Source organism: Protopterus annectens, chromosome 1.part2 (genome assembly GCF_019279795.1).
Source record: "Protopterus annectens isolate FY-2018-M chromosome 1.part2, PAN1.0, whole genome shotgun sequence".
NCBI classification, from domain to species: Eukaryota; Metazoa; Chordata; order Ceratodontiformes; family Protopteridae; genus Protopterus; species Protopterus annectens.
In genome coordinates this window covers 105913900-105932195 of record NC_056727.1, presented here as the reverse complement: position 1 = coordinate 105932195, position 18296 = coordinate 105913900, and the positions used below count along the sequence as shown (strand labels likewise).

The following is an 18296-nucleotide window of genomic DNA, read 5'->3' as shown; positions in this document are numbered from 1 at the left end:
CAACAGAACATACTGGAGGGACAGGTTCATAAACCAGAGAATGCCCATGCTATGGAATAGACTTCCCATACATGTCAAACAGAGCACCTCACTGGCCCTCTTCAAGAGGAATCTTGATGAGTGGATGGGAAATAGAAAATTCACCCCTGGGATCACTCCAGTGGTTCTACTTGACAGAGGCACTGGGAACTAAGGTCAGGTGGCACAATGTCAGGGTAATGCTATGGGCTAGGCTTGTAAAGGCTCCAGGGCCATTAGCCTAGTACACACCTATGAACTTTTGTGGCGCCTCCAGCTGTTGCAGGTGTCTGGTCAGGTACATGCCAAAATGGGGCATTATATTCAATAATTGGTCTAATGAGAAATGAGTAGAGAGGGATAATGACCTCTTTCTTCCTGGATGCGAAACCTTTGGTTATAAGATGTGCCACGTAGAAGGACTTTCTGACCACAGTGGCAATGTGGTAGTCAAAGGTGAGGTGGCTGTTGACCTGGGTGCCCAGATCTCTTTTGGCCCCTTCAATGTTCAGTGGGCTCCAATCAACGTGGGAACTGAGTTTTTTCCAAAGGGGATGATAACGCATTTTTTGCCGTTAAGCTTCACTCCATGGATCCAACACCAGTCATTGGTCTCAGAGAGGCCCTTTTGTAGGATGTCTGCATCACTCTGGAAGTTGATAACGACTCCTAGCTTGCAGTCATCAGCGGACTTGGTCAGCCAAAGTCTGTGTTGGCCTGGACGTCTGAGAAGTAGATGCCAAACAGGAGAGGGCCCAGGACCGAGCCCTGTGGGACTCCACCCATGCCTGGTTGACAGTCTGATTTGGAATCCGCAACTTTCACACTGTGGTCCTGCCTGTGAGCCAATTTGCAACCCACCTATGGATGTAAGGATTGATGCCTAGTTTTGTGAGCTTATCAATGATCCCGAGTGGGGAATGGTATCAAAGGCCTTGGCCAGGTTGATGTAGGCTGTATGCACTGCCTTACCCTCATCCACAGCCTTGGTGACTGCCTTGAAGAAGTCAACCAGGTTCAGCAGGCAGGATCTCCCCTTGACAAAGCCAAACTGTGTCGGGTCAAGAGTTTGGAGATTGTCTATATCTTTGTTAAGCAGGTCCATGATGATGTGCTCCATAGCTTTGCATACCACATTTGTCAGGCTAATGGGGCAATAGTTCCCAGGGTTTGTAGTTGCTCCTCCTTTATGGAGCGGGATGCCTGTAGCAATGCAACATTCGTTAGGGACATAGCCTGAGGTAAGGCTGTGACTGAACAGGGGACACAGATGTAGTGCCAGTTTGTTTTGTAGCTCATGTAGGATGCAGCCAGGGATATTACCAGGTCCCATGGATGATGTATTCTTGGCTTTGGACAATGCAGCTTTTACCTGTGCCGCAGAAATGGTGGGTACCAGGCTTTCTTCTGGTATTGTGATAGGGTCCATGGGGGGTGGGGGGGTAAAGTTGGCACTAAATCTGTCGGCCAGTATGTTGGCTATATCTGTTGGCTCAGTACAGGAGGTTGCATTTTGCAACAACTCAGAGGAAATCTGGGTATTGCTTTTGAGGTTTTTGATACAGTTATAAAAGTCTTTATGGTTGTTTTTGGTGTCAGCCGCAATTCTGCCTTCATAGCTGGCTTTATAGGATTTGATAAGGGATATCAGCTTTTTGTTGAGATTGATAAGGGGGGGGGGGGGTTCCAGTCTTGTGACTTCATTTTTTTCTGCAACAGTTTCTTCCTTCTGTTGTAGAGTTTATTGATGGCTGGGGACCATCAAATTGGCTTCCGTTTTTTGGAAGAGAGTGTCTTAGTTCTATTTGGTATGACAAGGTCCATGCATTTGTGTACATGCTCGTACAGTGCATTTGTGTATGATTCAGCAGTCGTGCAGCTATTTTCCAATATCATAGGTGCCAAGAAGTTAGCCAACTCTGTTTTTAGGAGCTCAAAGTCAGCTTTAGAAAAGTTTTTCAGGGTGGTCACCTTAGCGGGGGGTGTAGGTCAGATGGAGATTTCCATGGTGATCAGTTTGTGGTCAGATTTAATCAGGGAGGAATTGACTGTAGGTGTGGAGCAACGGTCTCCCATGTTGGCGATAACTAGGTCGAGGATGTTGCTTCCTCTAATGGGGTCAGAATGAGCTGGTCCAGGGCATTGGAACTGATAAATTCCAGAAAGCGTTGGGCCTATACATTGGTACTTGAATAGTTTTCCCAGTTGATGGAAAGATAGTTGAAGTCACCCAGTATGAGAGTATTGGATTGGTCCTTTATAGATTCCAGGGTGCATAGGAACTTGGAGTGAGAGTCTAGGGACATGTTTGGGGTTCTGTAGCAAGGCTAGGACTTGTATCGCCATCTTACCTAGTGTTAGTTGTACCTTAAGTATCTTGGATGCATTGTGCTGGGCTACCAGTCTATAGGTGTGTGCATCCTTTAAGAATATGGAGACACCACCGCCTTTAGAGCTTCCGGCTGTATTCTGGGGCCAAAAGGTATGGAATGAGTTGTAGCCTGGGAGTGCAGGGGTGCTTTCTACCTCTTTAAACCAGATCTCCGTTACAGCACAGATGTCGACGTTCTCCATTTTGAGGAGAGCTTCGAACGAGTGCATCTTGAGATTTAGACTTCTAGCACTGAGCAGCAAGACCCTCAGATTGCATTTGTTTGTAGCTGTTACGATGGAATTTTGGTCTTCAGAACACTGCCTAAAAAGGCACTTTAGGGGTGGTAGCTTTTCTTTCTCAACTTTCAACCCATTATGTAGTTTTCTTGAGTGCTTTTAAACTTTAAACTATGATTTCCCACAGGAATACTACATACTTCTGAAGTGCAGTGCAAAAAAATTCTGTTTTGTACTTGAAGCAGGTAATGGCATTTTGTGTGTGTGTGTGTGTGTGTGTGTGTGTGTGTGTGTGTGTGTGTGTGTGTGTGTGTGTGTGTGTGTGTGTGTCTGTTTTTTAACTGGGACAGTTAACCCACAAGAAGGTCATCAGATAAATGTGACAAGAAACCAAGGACAAAGTCACAAATCGGACCCTTTGGCACCAGGAATTTGTAATTACTTAAGTGTTTTTTTTTTCTCCTGGAATTTCTGTTCTTTTTGAACCTGGCATTAATGTGAAGTATCTCCACCCATAAAATCATGTCACTCCGCTTAGACATGATGATGTGAAGGTCAGAGTGCATGTAGGATGCGTGCAGCAAACAAGCATTTCTTAAGCATTTTGTTTTCATTTTAAAACACCAACACACAAAAAAATATTTTACAATGCTTCTACTGCATTCCACAATCAGACTTGTCTGTTGGTAAACACCTATTTCATAGTTTGGTAACACATGCTATTCTATTTAATTTTTAATAAGTTAATCCACAAAAATAGATCACTAATAATGAAATATTGAGGAAACATTCACAATGGCTGATGGAACAGGGGCTTGCTTCTCCACAATTATTCTGAACTCAGTGCCTATCAAACTCTTAATTCACAAAACATGATTGGCAACATATTTCATTTTTGTTTTATTTATGTAAAAGGACTACAACTGAGAATCTGTGAAATGTGGCTCTATGGCGCTAAATGGAAATCCAGAAGCTTAAAAGGCTCTTGAATTAAACTATTTGGTCAAAAGCTCTGATGATCACATTTGGAAGTTTATTTTACTTATTTATTTTTTTGGTAGAGGCAAACCCATCTTATATCCTCCTGCATCCCTCAACAGTACAGTACAGTCAACTCTGGAGTCACAAAGGAGGTATACAGAAATTTCCCTTGGCAGCAACCTACTTCACAGAACTATCCTTTTGGCTTTTACTTAGCCATCCATTAGCAAATAACCTGTTTAATCTAATTTAGGCTTAAAGGGAAGACCAAGCCTACTCAAGCATAGTGTGAGGGCAAAGCAGAGAAACTTATCCCAAATGGGAGACAGACCATTAGAATATGCACACAAACCCACTCATTTACACAAGGCACACACACCAACAAGCAATTGATAAAATCAACAATTCACCTGAGATGCGCCTGCGCAACCCGTGTGCATATTGGGAAGCGATGCAAACACCGCACAGAAGGCACTTTGCTCAATAAAAGAAGTGGGAAACCAAATGCTGTGGAACAGCACCCCTACTTTCCAAACCAAATTAAGCATCACCCACAGTAATTTTGCCCAAGCAGTCTGAGGAGGTTAATTATATGTTTCATTTACGTACCACTTAAGAAACTTTGCAAAGAAAGTCAGATGTAATTTGTATGGCTTGACATATGCTACTGTAAGGTATAGCAATCTTGGTAAGTGTAAATATATTGAACTATACCTTAAAATAGTAATAATCCACACTTCAGGTTTTTTTGACAGCCATGCAGTTAGAAAGTTTAGCTGAAGAAGCTGTCATCACCACTTCTTGAAGCAAGACTTGAGGAAAGACAAAGGTGGAAGGATAAATTACATCTCGACAATGGATCAAATGCAGAAGAGCACAATGGTTAGCTCATGACTTGGGTAGTGACTACAGCATCCTTGGCCTGAAACAGCAAAAAGAGAGACTGTCCTGCCTTACTACACCCAGAAAACCTGACTGGATTAGTTACAACCTGGTGAAAAAGGGTTGACTTTGGGAAGCTACAGTCCTAGCACTCTTCTTACAGGTACCAGTAATCTCATCTTCAGCAGACAAGTAGCTTTGCCTCAATTTTGTGGGTAGCAGGGATGAATCTAAAACATTGCAGACTTGCTACCAGACATTAACTGCAGTATGCAATCTGCTCCTCCTTCAGTGCCTTCTACGCTAGCAGTTGAGGAAAGTACAACTTGTAAAGCATATCCCTTAAATTCTTTAGTGCTCAAGCATACAAGCTTCTTTCACAAAGAAAAGGATGTGGCTCGAAAATAATACACCGACTTCTGGTGCAAATGGCACTCAAAACTGAAAGTCAAAGAACGACAAAAGATGACAGCCTCCTCAAATGCCCTTTGTTGCATGTACTTTGTGGACAGCTTTCATCATCTGCAAATCAACCCCATTAGTGTATATAAAAAGAAGTTTTGTTCTTACCATCACGTTCCATCTGTGTCACGGCATTCTTCCTCAACCTGTGGGTCTCAGATCCGATCATCTGATCCAACTCGGCTGTTTTCCAAGCCGAAGAATCAAAGGTGTAGCTCTTCCCATCCTACTCATAATGCCTCATTCTCGCAATCTACCTCAGATCGAGTTTGCAGCAACCCTGTACCTACACAAGCAAACTTATGAAGACAAAGACGTGCATTATAAAGACCAGTCAATCAAAGATCAAGCATAAAGCTCAGGAGCTCAACCAGGAATTGTGGTTCCTATGAAGTCATCCAACAGGTCTCTCATAGTCATGTTCAGGTGGAAGGAGGGAGGGAAGGTTGAGGAAGAATGCAGTGAAAACACAGATGGAACATTATGGTAAGAATATAACTTCTTTATCTGATGTTGTCACTGTCATTCTTCTTCAACCTGTGGGACAGAGTCCCCAGCTACAATAATCCTAGGGTGGCCCTCATGAAAGGATATTATGGAGCATTGCAGAGCCAAAGGCAGTTCTATTCCTAGTGATAATGTCCAACTTATAGTGAGTGACAAAGGTGCTGGAATTTGACCGAGTTGCAGCTGCACAAATGTCATCAACTGAAACTCTAGACCAAAAAGCTTGAGACGTCACCATAGACCTTGTAGAATGACCCTTGATTTTCCCTGATAAGGGCCTATTCTTGAAAGAGTAAATAAAGGAAATACAATCTTTCAACCATTTGGCAAGAGTAGTCTTGGTGACAGCTCACTCTTTCCTTACTTCAGAAAAGGATATAAACAGTTGTTCTGATTTTCTGCAAGATTTAGTTCTGTCCAGGTAAAAACATAATTGTCTATGAACATCCAGCTGGTGAAGCGTATACTCCCATTTGTTTTGAAAGTTGGGAAAGAAAACAGGAAGATTGATAGACTGATTTATATTATTTACTATAGCTACTTTAGGCAAGAAAGATGGGTTGGTACGCAAAGTTACTATATCTCTGTGAAAAATTAGATGGGTGGAGGGTTAGAGGAAAGGGTTAGTAGCTTTGAAACCCTTCTTGCTGAGGTGAACACTGTTTTCCATGACAGAAATTTCAAGTCTGCCTTAACCACAGGTTCAAGAGGAGGAAGAACTAGAGCTTGTAAGACCATAGTCAGAGCCCATGGATTAGTAGTATCTTTAATCGGAGGGGAGGAGTAAAAATGCAGCTCTCAGGAACATTTTACAAAGTTTAGATGAAACCAGAGACAAGGAATTTTCCCAAGTATGAAAACTGGAAATAGCTGCTAGCTGGATGTTCACAGTACTGTAGTTGGCTTCACTTTAGAAAAGAGAAGCCAAGAAATCTAAAACTTTCGTAATGGGACCAGTAAAAGGATCTATTTGTTCCTGCTGGGCCCATAAGGAAAATCCTTCCATTTCCTCTTGTAGATTTTCCTGGTAGAATTCTTATGATCGGAGATCAAGATTTTTCGGACCGAGGATGAAAGCCTGGAATATCTTGCCCACATTGGAATTAGAGAATCCATGTGGTTAATTTCAGTCCTTGGAGATCTGGGTGGATATGCCCTGAGACAGTAGATCTGGAACCGGATCCAGAGTCATTGGCGGGCAAATTAGATGAGACCAAAGAAAGATGAACCAGATTTGATGAGGTCAGAAGGGGACAATGAGGATAACTTTCTTCTTCAACTTGTTTGCTTTCTGCAGGAATTTGGGAATTAAAGGGACTGGAGGGAAACTATAAAGCAGACTGGTGGGGGGGGGAGGCAAGCATGAACCACAGCATCCCTTGGTGACTGACCCTGTGATGGGATCAGGGCAAGGACACTGCTGCATTTGTTGTGGAGGGGGGATGCAAACAAATCACAGCAATGTTGACCCCATTTGCAGAAAATCATGTTTACCAGTGACTGATTCAGGGACCACCTGTGAGGCATTAGAAGAACTCGGCTAAGCCTGTCTGCCAGGATCTTGGACTCCCTTAGAATGTGCATTGCTGTAAGAAAATGGTTGGTAGAGATCATCCATTGCCACACACTCATTGCTTCTCAACACAACAGGTAAGATCTGGTTCTCCCCTGTTTGTTGATGTATCAGACCACAGACATATTGCCTGACTGTACTGCAACAGTTCCCAAAGGAAGAAAGCTGTCAGCTCTCATCTCCAGGACATTGATATGTAATTTGGTTGCTTGGGGGGTGGTCTACGTGCCTTGGACCATCTGACCCAGAAAATGCACCCCTCACCCCATCTGGGAAGGGTCCATGGTCAGTGTGGCTTTGGGAGGAATAAGAACAGAGGGTTGTCCCTGCATGACCTCTGGGGAATGAAGCCGCCAAAGAAGGAAGTCTCTGCATACTCATGAAAGTTTGATTGGAAGATGTAAGTTGTGTCTGTGTAACAACCACTGGACTGCTAGAGTCCATTGCAAAACTCTTATGTGTAGGTGTACTGTGGATAACAGTTACTGTGGCTGCCACAGAGGGCAAAGCCCTGAGCAACACATTTGCTGTGGGAGCTGGGATAGCTAAAATCTGCTTGATATGTGATTGTAAACTTGTAATCCTGTCCGGCGTGAAATAGGCCTGTGTTGATGTTGTGTCTAGACGTGCTCTGATGAAGTCTATGGTTTGTACTGGTTGCAACTGAGATTTCTATGTACTGATCGTTATGTCTAGAGAGGGGGCTAGGTGTAACAGATAATCCCTGGCTTGAACAAGTAGATGCCTGGTTGGAGCGGTTAGGAGCCAGTCATCCAGATATGGAAACACATGGAATCCTTGCAACCTGAGATGCACTGAGACAACCACTATGCATTTGGTGAACACCTTGGGGGCTGTGGTGAGACCGAACAGAAGTGATCTGAATTGGTAATGGCTGGCTTCCAGCCTGAAACAAAGGTACCATCTGGAACTCCTGTCCATTCTGATGTGGTAGTATGCATCCTTCAGATATACAGAACACATCCAGTCGTCCATTCTCAAGAGAGGTAGAATGGACTGCACCGTGACTATCCAGAATCTAGAATTCCTTATTGATCTGTTCAGGGATGTCAGATCCAGGACTGGCTTTACGTCCCCTGTCTTTTTGGGTACTAAGAAGAATCTTGAGTAGATGTCGATCCTACCTGAACCTCCTGGATGACTCTTTTTCTGCAGCAGTTTTGCAAATTCTTGAGCTGCCTTCTCCCTTTGATTGGGTGGAACATCAGAGAGGTGAAACTTTGGTTTGAGGTTTTCCGAAAAGGGAATAAAGTATCCTCTGGATACAATCCTTAGCACCCACTGATCATTCATGATGGCTGCCCAGGCTTGTGGGTGTAAGAAGCATCCCCTAACTGCCTCCAGAGGAGGGCAGTTGGGCCACCATTCAGGAGCGTTGCAAGGGTCTGTTCGAGAAGGAATCTTGAGACTCTAAGATCTGTGGACACCCTCTGCCACAGGGGGGGCATCTTCCATTGTAACTGTTACCCCCTCTGCCTCTGGGGGAAAGTTTACCTGAAATTCCTGAAAAGGACCTTGGGAATTCTTGAACCACAACTTTTCCGCCATGCTGGCTTCTGGAGAAGGACCTTTGTGGAGTAGAAAAACAAATTCTGATGGCAGACAGGACATCTTTCTCACTGCAGGAGAGAGTCTCTCTGACTTTTGGGCCAAACAAGGATGATCCATCGAAACGGACATTGACAAATGATGCCTTGAAAGGTCCCGAAAAGTCACAAAGACACATCCAGGCAGGTAATGCCCGAACTGGCCACCCAAGAGGCACCCTCTGCAGAGTGGGAATTCAACCTCATGGGTCCATTCTATAGCAATTGTAGAGTGGCCATTTTGGAAGAAAAGGTCTTTTGAACCTCAGCAGACAAGGATTCTGTGGTAGAACTAGACAGTTCTTTGATAAAGTCTCTCTGTATTCTAGTGAAACAGGATAATTAGTTTAACACTCGTAAGGTGAAAGTGGCTGAAGCATAAACTCTTTTGCCAAACCTGTCCATAGCCCTAGACTCCCTGTTAGGGGGATGGACAGAGAAGCTTTCCTGAACCAGCTTCTTCTTAGTGGATGCTGCAACCATCATGGCATCTACCATGGAATCCCTTTAGTCCAATGTGCCCTATCAGTAGGTGCATTCAGAATTTTGTCGTCCTTCTTCAGAATGGGCTCCACATTGTCCGGTTCCTTCCATGCTCTGATAGATACAAGGTCAATGAGAGCATCTGCGGGGGTGGTACACACAGGATGGAGACAGGCCAAACCCAATAGCCTTTAACAGCACTGTTTCCTCTGGGGTGAGGTTTTGGGCAGACCAAACACCTCTCTAGCAGAGTATCTCTAGGATGTCCGCAAAGGAGACATCCTCAGGTGGAGATCTTGGGGACCCCTCCCTTCCTCAAAATCAGTGCCAGTAGTGAGAGATTCCTAGGGGGAATCCTAATGCCTCATTTACACCATCTCTTCTGAGGAACCTCCTCGGTGGGATGCTCCTGGGAGCTGTCGGAAGAAAACTGGGGTTACACTGAAGGGATGGGCTGGAGGCTTCCCAGGGCTGGCTGTCCCTATGGTAGACGAGAGGCCTCAGACAAAGGATCCATGGGCATGGGGAGCAGTGCTGAGGAAGAAAAAAAACAAAGCTCTCCTAGGATGAGAAAGGATCCTCTTCACCACCTCAAATGCAGAGAAACCCGGAGTACCCCAGTGTTATTCATGTGGAGCTGAAGACAACAGAAAGGACACTTCCAGAGCACCTGGAACCCTCTGCTCCAAAGGGGGAGATGGAGCCGAGCTGTCAAAATCCAAGGCTCTGAGGGAAAGCGAAAGCTCCGAAAACTTCAGAGTCGACATAAGCCCCCTGGACTCCATGTCAAGGCTACAGCTCTGAGACATGCTGTTAGACACCGACACAGTCGGAGCCAAATGGGTTGGGAGGCCGTTGGGGATGAAGTGATTAAAACTATTGGCTCCAGCATCTCAGCTCTTGGGACTAATGCACCAGCAGGTTCCAAAACCGAAGGTCAGATTGGAGAAGGAGCAACAGGGTGGAACGGGGAAATTCTGCTCATGGATCCAGTGGGAGATGGAGCTGGACCCCCCCCCCCCATCTGAATATGTGCCTGAAGAAACTGCCTCATCAGTCTATCCATGTCGTTCTCGGATAAACTACCAGAGAACCTGGTGGAAGAAGTGGCAGAAGGTGGTCTAGACGGTTTGTTAGGAGAGATCTCCTGGTGGAGAGACCTCTGTGTCAATGTACTTGGCTCCTAACTGTCGAGTGCAGCTCGAGGTGGACAAGGTGGAGACAATAGAGTCGGCCCCGAAGAAGTTGGATTTGAGTTCTTTGGTGCCTTTTTGATCGGCTCTAACACAGAAGAAGACCTATCCGGGGAACATTTCCTGGTTTCCCCGGTCTCCTTATGCTTCCTGGAGGGGATTGAGCCCCTGACGTAGAAGGAACAGCAGGAGAGGAGGCAGAAGGATGCAAGCCCTTAAGAATCAGTTTATTCCTCCAATCCGTCATGGCATGCGGATGAAAAGCTGAACAAATAGAGAAGGAGCTCCCTGGGGGCATCAGAGAACAGGATCTTGTGCACACAGGAAGTGCATTTCTTGAACCCTAAGAGTTTGTTTTGGGATCAAACTTGGGGTCCACTGTCATGACTAAGAAAGAAGAAAGAAACTTTTTTTTGGAGTAGGAGTAAAGAAGAAAGACAAATGCAGATGGCGGGATGGGTTAAGGTGGATAGAAACCCGATTAACACACAGAAAAGGAAAGAAAAACTACAATAGCAAGAGACAGGGTAGGAAAGAAAATAGCGATAAGAAATGAAGCATTAGCTAAACTCATACTCTGAACAGAGAATCACTCAAACACCGGAGAAGCTCTGAAGCGACAAAAACTCAAAGCTTATTCTATGAGTGACAAACAAGATCTGAGGTAGACTGGGGGAATGAGGCATTACAGGTAGGATGGCAGGAGCTCAAGCTTCGATTCTTCAGCTTGGAAAATAGCCGAGTCAGATCCAAGGTTCGGATCCGAAACCCACAGGTTGAGGAAGAATGACAGTTACAACATCAGATCATACGTTAGCCTGTAGTTAAAGAAGGGCTCTGTACTATTCCTTTGTTATAACAGTTTTTTTTCCAATACATTTTCAGCAGTTCAGTTCAAACTCAAGTATAAAACGGGAAAAACTTACCCCATGGAAGCAGTAAGAGCCACTGAGAAACTCCTTAATAAGCTGCTCATCTGTTAATCTGGAAATATGAGTGGTCCCCACAGTTATCTGCTGCTGCCCTCCAACACTTACTGGCTTGTGTAAGGATGAAAATTTTTCATCTTTTGTTGAAGATGCTTCATCCTGTAAAAAAACAGGAGTTATACAATTTACACTAACTTGAGAAAACTTGGGTTTTGTATATATGTATCTTTGGCACCATACATATTTTAAAGTGCAATACATTACTAAATTACATGAAAGTACATTATAATGGCATTTCAGAACACATTAACATTCCAGCCAAACAATTAACACATCTGAGAACATTTTCAACAGCTATATATCTAAGACAATTGCACTAACAAGCTAACTGCATCACCACAGACATCACTACCATTTAGCTGTGAGAGTCACTACTCCCTTGACATAAATTTCCTGCTGATGGACAAAAAACTAGTATTCTGGAAGAGAAATCATGAAAGAAAACACCATTTCTCTTAACTGCCAAAGGAAAGATTTCTAAAACACTGACAAATCTATATTAAAAAACACATCACTTTAACCAAAAAAGAGCCAACTGAAATCCTTCCTAACAGTAACACTTTAAGCAGGGACAAATTACTTGTCCATACCACAATGCTCAACAGAGTAGCAACCTCTGATGTTGCAGGAGGAAGGCTGTTCAGCACAATACATTCACAGTTCACAATGCCACCACCTACAAAACAAGAGAATATGCAGTTCTTCCTCAGTGGGCTTCTCCAGATGGTTTGATCCTCTTACAAAGAGACTACATTCATATAGCTTTCGATGGTGGTGGTATAAAAGGGAATAACTTGCACTGCTCTTGTAAATAAATAAATAAAGGACTTGCATGTAGTCTCTGAGCCACTGACAATGAATTAATTAATGGATTTTGAGACCTTCTCTGGGACACCACAGGTAGAGGAAAAGATGCTTTGTAAGTGATCACCCTGGAAAAATTATCTTACATCTAAGACTAGTCCATCACTTATAACTAAGGTAACAGCTTTGGGCTTGATAATGTCTATACATAGCAGAGACTCTATTTCAGTTTATACTCTCAGGAAGGTCTTTCCAGTAACATGCTACTCTTTACTCACCCCCCACCTCCCACACACTTTTTGTTTTATGTGGTTGTTTCTATTACAAGTACATACTAGTAAACGAACTATGCATGCATTCACAGTACTTGGGGACTCTAAGCAAGTGCTTCATTTATTCATCACATTTACAAATAGCTGTGATTATTAATTTATGGGTTGCATTTTATCTTCAATGAGTTTGATGTTTAAATTTACAATAAACTTTTGTCCATGTACAAAATGTGAATATGACAAAACCAAGTTATTTTTAAATACAAACAATTTAAAACTCATGTGAAGAACAGCTTCACTTTATAGATACTTACTAAGACAAAATATGTAGTTAAGACACTGCAGTCAAGATGTTAAAAAATCAGCTACTGTTTACAATCTCTCTCACTCACTCACTGTACTCCCGGCGTTTTACCAGCGGTGGCTGACAACTTTAAAGCAAGGAGAGGGTGCACAAATCAATTCAATGGACAGGTCTAACTGGAATGAAGCAGGACTACATTATGGCACAGTCAGCTCTGAGCATAATTACAACTTTACATTAATAAAATCTTGTACACTACTGTGCATGCCAAACAGTCTCCCAGCGCAGTCTTCCCCTTCAAAATACACACCAGAGCTATTTTAGGAGTTTGTATCAGGCATATAAGGTGGTTAAACAAGTTCCACTATGATACCACAAAACCCAACAGTTGTCAACACAAAAATGGTTGGACCTAACTGCACATGTGACATATACATAAGTACTCCGCTGTCATATGTGCTCTACTATCATGAGTTTTGCACAGTGGCAACACAAGAAAACTAAAGAAAAAAGGAACAACCTCTGTACCTCTTTTCATCATTATTCACAGTTTAGTGTCACTCAACACTGAAAAAGGCCCTGTCTCAACTAGTACACATCAGAATAATAAGCCAAAGCCAATACAGTATAACAGATGAACCCAGAATCTGGTATTATTTGGAAAATACCATTGTATAAAATCTTACCATAACATTTTTCACTGTTGCAGTATTCATAACCAAAGGACAGCCCAACATCCGGCCAGTATACCAAAGCCTTTAGTACTTATAGGTGTTGTACTTATAGGTGTATGTCACAAGTATGCTCACCACGCAAGGCATACAACATAAAGGTGACATATGGACACACACACACTTAGAACTCTAAAAGCCCCAGGTGGAAGAGAATGCCCCTAGGACAAGGGAAAACATGTGCATCCACAAGAAGAAAAACAGAGAAGAGCCCCTCTGCCAGGAGGGTAAGAAAAAATAGGCTACAGCAGAGGGAGGGATGAATTTTATTTGCAGCACAAGAGTGTCGCCATGGGGACCCCTTGCGCTTATACTTGTACTAATTTAACCTTAACATATTGGGAAAAGAAAGACATTTTTAATTATGCCAATGTATGGAAACAGTCATTTTTAGTCTATGCTAGATTTGTCGATGACTTGTTTCTGATCTGGACAGGTACAAGAGAAGATCTGGATATATTTCTGTCTTACATTAATAGCACAACTGACTTTTTAAAGTTTACTATGAATGCTTCGGCGAACATGATTGATTTTTAGATATTAAATTGACTATGGATTATAAAGGTGGAATTGGGACTTCCATCCACAGAAAGTCAAGCTGGAAGAACCATTATTTGTCTCATAACAGTATGTACCCTAAACGTGTCTAAGAATATAGCAAAGAGGCAGGCTCTTAGAGCCTCGAGACTATGTATGAATGACAATGATTTTAGAAATGAGTTAGGACTATTACAGTCTAGATTGGAGTTTTTAGGTTAGAAGTCATATGAAATAGACAGCTCTTTTAAGGAGGTAGTTAATCAAAGTAACACAAGAGGGAAGCCTTTGCTATAGACAGAGCCTGGGCAGTTCCACCGTTCGACTCAGGTCCTTCACGCATCTCCCTGAAGAACAGTAGTGATACTGGCTCCATCCCTGATGTGATCAATGATAACATATCTCTTCCAAAAAAAGGCACCATCATATCTCTCTCTGACCATACCAAATTCCTCAGTATAGAAATTTACAGTAACCTACTCTTCGATGTCCATATCTCACAAACCATACAAAAGGTCCACAAAAAATGGGAATCCTATATAGGCATAAACAATTCCTCTCAGAACAGGCATAGATCACTCTAGACCAAATCCATCTACTCTCCACTCTAATGTATGCCACGCCAATTCTTACCCAAGTCAGAAAACTTGACCTCACTAGACTTGAATTATGTTACAATAAAATTGCCAAGTTTGCTAACAACTCCACCTTCAAAACCCAACACTGTCACTCTCTAAGGGAACTACAATGGTTAGAACTTCCCCAGCTACTCAATTACCACCAGCTAGTTATTGCCTTTAATATTGTTAGACATCCTGAAAACCCCCCAGCACTAAGCCAGTTACTTTCTCCATACAGAACTAATCGTCCTCTCAGATCTACTAAGAAATCCCTCCTCTGCATCTCTAAAGCTAACAACAACTTAGGGAAAGCTCTTTTTTTCTCATGCCATAGCTAGATCCTGGAATAACCTCCCCCCTTCTCTGACCTTTGCCCCCACTAACACACATTTCAAAAATGTTCTCAAATCACATCTTATGAATACATGGCTATGTCCCATGCAACACATGAATCTCACAATCTCAGCAAACTTTACACCTTCCTTCCTGCTATCTCTACTGTATATATGCTACAGTTAGGTATCCTACTGTTAACTTGAAATTGTATAATATGTCACATCTAATCGTATGATTTTTTTATTCTTTTATCCTATCTCACTAATCCAATGTTAAAGCTTTGATGTATGAGACTATCTTTGTAAATTTACTCACCACTGCTGATGTATTGTTTATTTTTTAGACTGGATTGTATGAGACTTTTTATGTCTGTATTTACCTCAATTATCATTGTTATATTATTATTTGTATTACCATGTTGATGTTAATATAATTGTGGAGCATTTCAATAAATAAAAAAATAAATAAATAAAAAGGTATAGTGGGAATAAACTATCGTTTGTGTACAAGAACAACTTGAACTTGAGGAGGAGATTATGTAAAGGAATTCCCATGGCTCATTATACCATCTCTTCGAGAGTTGGTACATTTCCTTGCAAGCATTGCAAAGCTTGCTCATTTATTAAGAAGGACAATAGATTTTTCCATCCCATAACGAACAAGGTATACTCCACCCCCCCCCCCGCCTATATGCTGACTGCACTACCAACAATGTAGCTTGTTCATTCTATGTGTGTAAGACAAATAGGTCGTTAAAAGATCTTGTATTACAACATGTCAGGAATATTACAATATGTGCTAAGCATAACTCTCTAGCACAGCATGTTGCTATGCAGAACACTCACACATTTTCTTTTACAGTCCTGCAGATCATACCTGCCACAAAAAGAGGTGGAGATATAGTGAACAGGACTGAGACTATGGAGTCTAACTGGATAGCTGAGTTTTTGGCAGATGAATCACCTGGCCTTAATTGTGTGCTTCCCATTAAACCTATTCTGAAGGGGAGGAGACCTAGTTCTTGATTGGCTAGACACTACTATTTAACTTGTGCTTATACAGTTTTATGTGAACCTGATGAAGGGGAAACCCAAAAGCGCTTGTTCTGTTTTTGTTTTATCTCATTAAACGGTTTTATACGGTCTTTGGAGAGGTGGTCCACGTGTTTTTTTCATTCATTATTCTTACATTATATCACTGTGAGCCTTTAATCCTTTTTGGTCTATTTTTTATCATTATGGTAAGATTTTACACACCTATACTGTGTCCTTCCATATCACTCCTGCAGTATTCATAACCTAAGGGAGAGTACCAAAAGCTCAAGAGGAAGCCTTGGAGGAGGATGGCGGGGAAGTGCCCTCCATAAACCCATGCAGGATAGCTCTTGTAAACCCAGCTCTGGCCCTGGAAATAAAATCCAGCTTGTAATGCTTAGTGAAAGTGTGAACAGAGGAGCAAGTAGCAGCCTCGAGGCTGGACCTGGTATCCAGCCCCTTGAAAAAAATCATCAGAGAAGCAAAAGCCTTGGTGGAATGAGCTTTCACTGATGAGGAAAGACATCTGTGATGAAAAGAACAGAAAGAAATGGTAAGGTTCCGACATGTCCCGTTATCAGCGGGACACTCACGGGTTGAGCTACCTCATCCTGTTGCCCGCTGTGCAAAGTAGTGGGACTTGAAAAGTCCCACTTTTCAACTGCACTGAATTGCCATGGAAAAGTCGCAATTACTTCCGGCTTTTCCACGGCAATTCAGTTACGTCACCAACAACATGGACCTGCAGGCAAAGCTGCTGCCTGTTAGGTCCGGGTGCTTTAACTTGTGCAGCAATTGGCTGCAATTCATGAAAGGGGTGGGGATTGGGGCAGGAAGAGCTCTGCAAAGATCACGGCTGTAGGAGCGCTTTGTTTTAAGCCATCCATCCAGCTGCTACTCCCACCAGCTAGCCACTCCAGCAGCCAGTCAGCAAGCCACTCCAGCAGCCGGCCAGCTAGCCACTCCAGCAGCCAGCCAACCAGCCACTCCAGCAGCCAGCTAGCTAGCCATTCCAGCAGCCATCCGTCGTACCCATAACAGCATCTCCTTCACTGTTCCTGTGGTGACGTCAAGGTAGAAGGTGTGGCCAGTGTCATATTGGCCATACCCCCATGTCCCACTTTGGCCCGCTTAAAAGGTGGCAACTCTAAGAAATGGCCTTAGAAATCCAGAAGAAATTGTTTGCTTGGAAATGGCCAAACCCAAGGACCTGGGATGAAAGGAAACAAAGAGTTGCTCAGATTTGTGAATAACTTAGTTTTGTCCAGATAATATTGGAGCTGTCTGTGTAAATCCAAGGTGTGAAGAACCTTCTCACTGGCAGACTGTGGGGAAGGAAAAAAGGTAAAAAATTGCTTGACCTCAAATCTAGAGGCCAGAGGAGTAGTCAAGGGTAGACAAGCAGAAACTGCTGACAGATGAGCTTTAATTGATGAATATGCTAACCCATCATGAAGCAGATCACACATATAAGAGAGAACCAGAGGAACCTCCACAGATAGGGGATCCTGAAGGTCAAAGAGGCACCAGAGAGAAAAAGAAGTTATGTTCTTACCATAATGTTCCATCTGTGTTGTTGATCTTCATTCATTCATTACTGATGGGTATCGTTTCCGTCCTCGGTACTGAGTCGGCCATTATAACAAGCTCGCACCAGGCAAAAAAAACTCTTGAGCTAAGCTTAACCATACTGCCCCTCTCTCTATTACCTCAGATCGAGTTTGCCTGTAAGAAAAGAAGAGAGAAAAGCAGAGGCTTTATCTCTGCAACTTTCCTATCATAAGGTAGGACCAAATCCGAACCTCCAGGAATCTTTCAGAGGGGGATGGCAGGTGGGATGTAAAGAATGAATGAAGATCAACAACACAGATGGAACGTTATGGTAAGAACATAACTTCTTTATCTGATGTTGTTAATCTTCATTCATTCCTTACTGATGGGACAGAGTCCCTAGCTACTTTATTTCCAGGGAGGCCCTATGGAAGGATATTCCTGAGCACCACTGAACCAAAGGAGGCTCTCTCCCTGGAGACCAAATCCAATCTGTAATGAGTGACAGAGGTATGACGGCTAGTCCATGTTGATGATGCACAAATGTCATGCATGGAAGCTCTTGCATGAAAAGCGACAGATGTCGCAACTGACCTGGTTGAATACGGTTTGACCTTAGCTGGTAGAAGAACTTTGCTTTGTTGGAAGATAAAACAAATGTAATCTCTCAACCATCTATAAAGAGTCACTTTGAAAACGGATTTTCCTAATTTGGTCCTGAGTAAGATACGAATAATTGGTCAGATTTTCATAGTGATTTTGTCTTGTCCAAGTAGAATCTCAATTGTCTATGCACATCAAG

General features: G+C 42.9%; 1 protein-coding gene across 1 annotated transcript in view; it reads right to left on the bottom strand.

Moving 5' to 3' along the window:
* The window catches only part of ERLEC1 (endoplasmic reticulum lectin 1), a 1331813-nt gene that overhangs the window by 503659 nt on the left and 809858 nt on the right, over positions 1-18296 (bottom strand). Inside the window, exon 10 of the mRNA XM_044055082.1 lies at positions 11243-11404. Coding sequence (XP_043911017.1) covers positions 11243-11404 — 162 coding nt within the window. The remainder of the gene's footprint in view (positions 1-11242; positions 11405-18296) is intronic.